This window comes from Capsicum annuum, chromosome 11, assembly GCF_002878395.1.
Source record: "Capsicum annuum cultivar UCD-10X-F1 chromosome 11, UCD10Xv1.1, whole genome shotgun sequence".
NCBI classification, from domain to species: domain Eukaryota; kingdom Viridiplantae; phylum Streptophyta; class Magnoliopsida; order Solanales; family Solanaceae; genus Capsicum; species Capsicum annuum.
Window position 1 is genome coordinate 56,704,909 of NC_061121.1, and position 3,010 is coordinate 56,707,918.

Genomic DNA, 3,010 nt, shown 5'->3' on the forward strand with positions numbered 1-3,010 from the left:
TTTTATGAGTTCTCAACCCCAAAAAAAAATAGAGAGATGAAGAATATTTTAATAAGGTTGTTTGGAGAAGCCGGCAGGCAAACCATCCCCAGTAGAGACAAACAGCATATATGAGTAATCATGGTCAGTGGAGAAATCAAGATTCCACTGCCCATTCTAACAATAATAATATTCCATTTCATTTGTCACTATTGTATAGTCTATTTGATTATAATAATATTGTAGAAAATAGTAACATAATGCCCTTCGATGTTTGGTCTAGTCAGCTAATACTTCTAATACATGTTCACAAGACTCAAAAGTAAAGGCTAATTAAGAAACATTTGAGGGGATTAACTTATTCAATAATGGACATGAACCAATTTAATATGTATCTGTTACAGGCCGGCCATGTTGAAAATTCAGACGAAATTGACCGGCAAGTGCTCACTGTCCTTTAAGAGAGAATCAAACAGAACATATCAAATGAAACATGCTGGATATTGTACAGTTTTGAGAGATACAGGAATCAGTAACTGATGGCTATGGCAATTGATCAAGAAAGTTCCCCTCATCATCTCACAGTTGTACTATCTTCAAAGGAGAGAGATTTTCTAATGTGTCAAAATGGAGAACAGGTATGTACAAGCACACTTCCTCTGTAGTCTTATCTAAGAACAGAAAAGATTGAACAAAAACAAACTAGATCATTTATCTTATGCTTGTCTATAGGTAACATTTAGCCGCTTAACAGGAAAGATTGTGGGCTTGTATTTCGCCGGTTTATGGTGTGGTCCATGTCGCAAGTTTACACCAAAGTTGGTGGAAGCTTACGAGAGTCTACATCCTAAAGGTGACTTTGAGATAGTGTTCATTTCATCTGATAAAGATGATGAATCGTTTAATGAATACTTTGGGCAAATGCCATGGCTTGCTGTTCCATTTTTTGATTGTGAGGCTAGAAAGAACTTAAAGCAGTTGTTCAAAGTAAGGGCAATTCCACATCTTGTGGTTCTTGATCGAACAGGCAAAGTTTTGAGCAACGATGTGGTTAAATTTATCAAAACCTTTGGTCCTGAAGCCTATCCCTTTACATCTGAAAGAATTAATTACTTGAGGCAGGAAGAAGAGAAGGCTAAAGAAAATCAGTCTTTGAGGTCTCTTCTGGTCTATGGATCACGCGATTTGTTGATCACAAATGAAGACATCAAGGTAATGGTTTTTTTCGTATTAAAATTTTTTTACGTGTCCTTAAGTTTATCATTTCTATGCATTTTAATTTTGATGCTTATTTCGACATGCTTGTTTATAGGTTTCTGTGTCTGAGCTTGAAGGTAAAACAGTTTGCCTATATTTTGCAATGAGTACTCATAGAGGGTGCAAGAATTTCACCTTGAAGTTAGCAGAGGTGTACGGAAAGATTAAAGGAAATAACTTTGAAATTGTGCTGATTTCTCTGGATGAAAAATATGAGGATTTTAAAGAAGGCTTTGCAGAAATGCCCTGGTTGGCGTTACCGTTCAAAGACAAGAACTGTGAGAGACTTGTTCAGTACTTAGAGCATAAACTCCTACCACAGCTTGTCGTAATAAGTCCAGATGGGAAGACGCTGCAGCAAAATGCAGTTAAATTTGTCGAAGAATATGGTGATGAAGCGTTTCCTTTTACACAAGAAAAACTTGATACTTTGGCTAATCTAAAGAAGAAAAAACTAGAAGCACAAACATTAGAGTCCATTCTTGTAACAGCAGATCGAGATTTTGTCATTTCAAATGGCGGTTTAAAGGCAAGTTTAGTCTGTTAAAATAAGTGAATGTGTGGATTCATTTCAGAGGAATAGATGAAGTTGTAGTGTTTGCTAATCATATTATATTTCCTTGTACTTGCTCAGGTTTCTGTATGCAAACTAGTGGGGAACAACATTGTACTGTATTTTGCAGCAAGTTGGAGTCTCCCAAGTCGAGAATTTCTACCCAAACTCGTAACTGCATACCAAGAAATCAAGAAGAACGATGAAAATTTTGAAGTGATATTCATCTCTAGTGACCAAGATGAACCTTCCTTTGATAACTTCTTTTCAAGTATGCCTTGGTTGGCACTTCCTTTCGACGATGAAAGGAGGTCATTTCTGTCACGCAGATTCAATATTGTAGGCATTCCGGTGGCCATAGCAATTAGTCCTAATGGCTGCACTGTGAATACACAAGTTAGGCAGCTATTAGAAACACATGGTGCAGGATCCTATCCCTTCACTGAAGAACACATCAAGAATCTACAGCAACACCTCAAAAAAAATACAATGGGTTGGCCCAAGAAAGGAGGAGATGAAATTCACGATGAGCATGAACTTGCACTAATACATCAGCAAGTGTATCTTTGCTGTGGATGCAAGGAGATGGGGTACGGGTGGGCTTTCTTCTGCAAACGTTGTGATTATGGGCTCCATCCAAAATGTGCTCCAAAACAAGAAGAAATAAACTGAAAACAAATGTTTGATGAATATCCAAGCTCCTTTTGTTAACATAGATCCACTTTAACCTTACACTTGACCTTTAGTTCATCTTGTGATTAAACATCTGGCTCATATTCAAAATAGTGATATGTGTAGTTTACATTATATTTATGTCTGAGCTTATATTAAGTAGATGTTAGTTCCTTTTAATTATGCATCAATGTATGGTGAAGTGGTTCTTCGGGTCGATCACAAATTGAATTTTGATATTATCACCTCAAAGAAGAGCTTTGTCCAATCTATCTATTTTCTTTAATTATTTACCAGAGGAATTATGATCTGGAAGTTGATTCGGGCAAGTCTGATAATTATCAATGCAACTATTATTGTCATTATTCCAACTATATTGAGTATCATACATATAAATATTATAGTAGGGATCTTCTCATCGGTATTCATTATTCAGATTACTTGAGGATCGATAAAAATAAAAATAACTTTCATCTAGTGAATCTATTTTACCTATTAAATCCGCGCACCCCCCTACAAATGGTATCAGAGCTAAGTAATTTAAAACGT

At 36.1% G+C, this 3,010-nt stretch overlaps 1 protein-coding gene across 1 annotated transcript; it reads left to right on the top strand.

Annotated features, from left to right (window-relative positions):
- The first annotated feature begins 250 nt into the window (after positions 1 to 250).
- On the top strand, positions 251 to 2,729 carry LOC107848572 (probable nucleoredoxin 1). The gene is made up of 4 exons (XM_016693362.2): positions 251 to 617; positions 712 to 1,191; positions 1,292 to 1,765; positions 1,871 to 2,729. The coding sequence occupies exons 1-4, from the start codon at positions 519 to 521 to the stop codon at positions 2,459 to 2,461; spliced, it is 1,644 nt and encodes a 547-aa protein (XP_016548848.2). The 5' UTR covers positions 251 to 518; the 3' UTR covers positions 2,462 to 2,729.
- Positions 2,730 to 3,010: the final 281 nt, after the last annotated feature.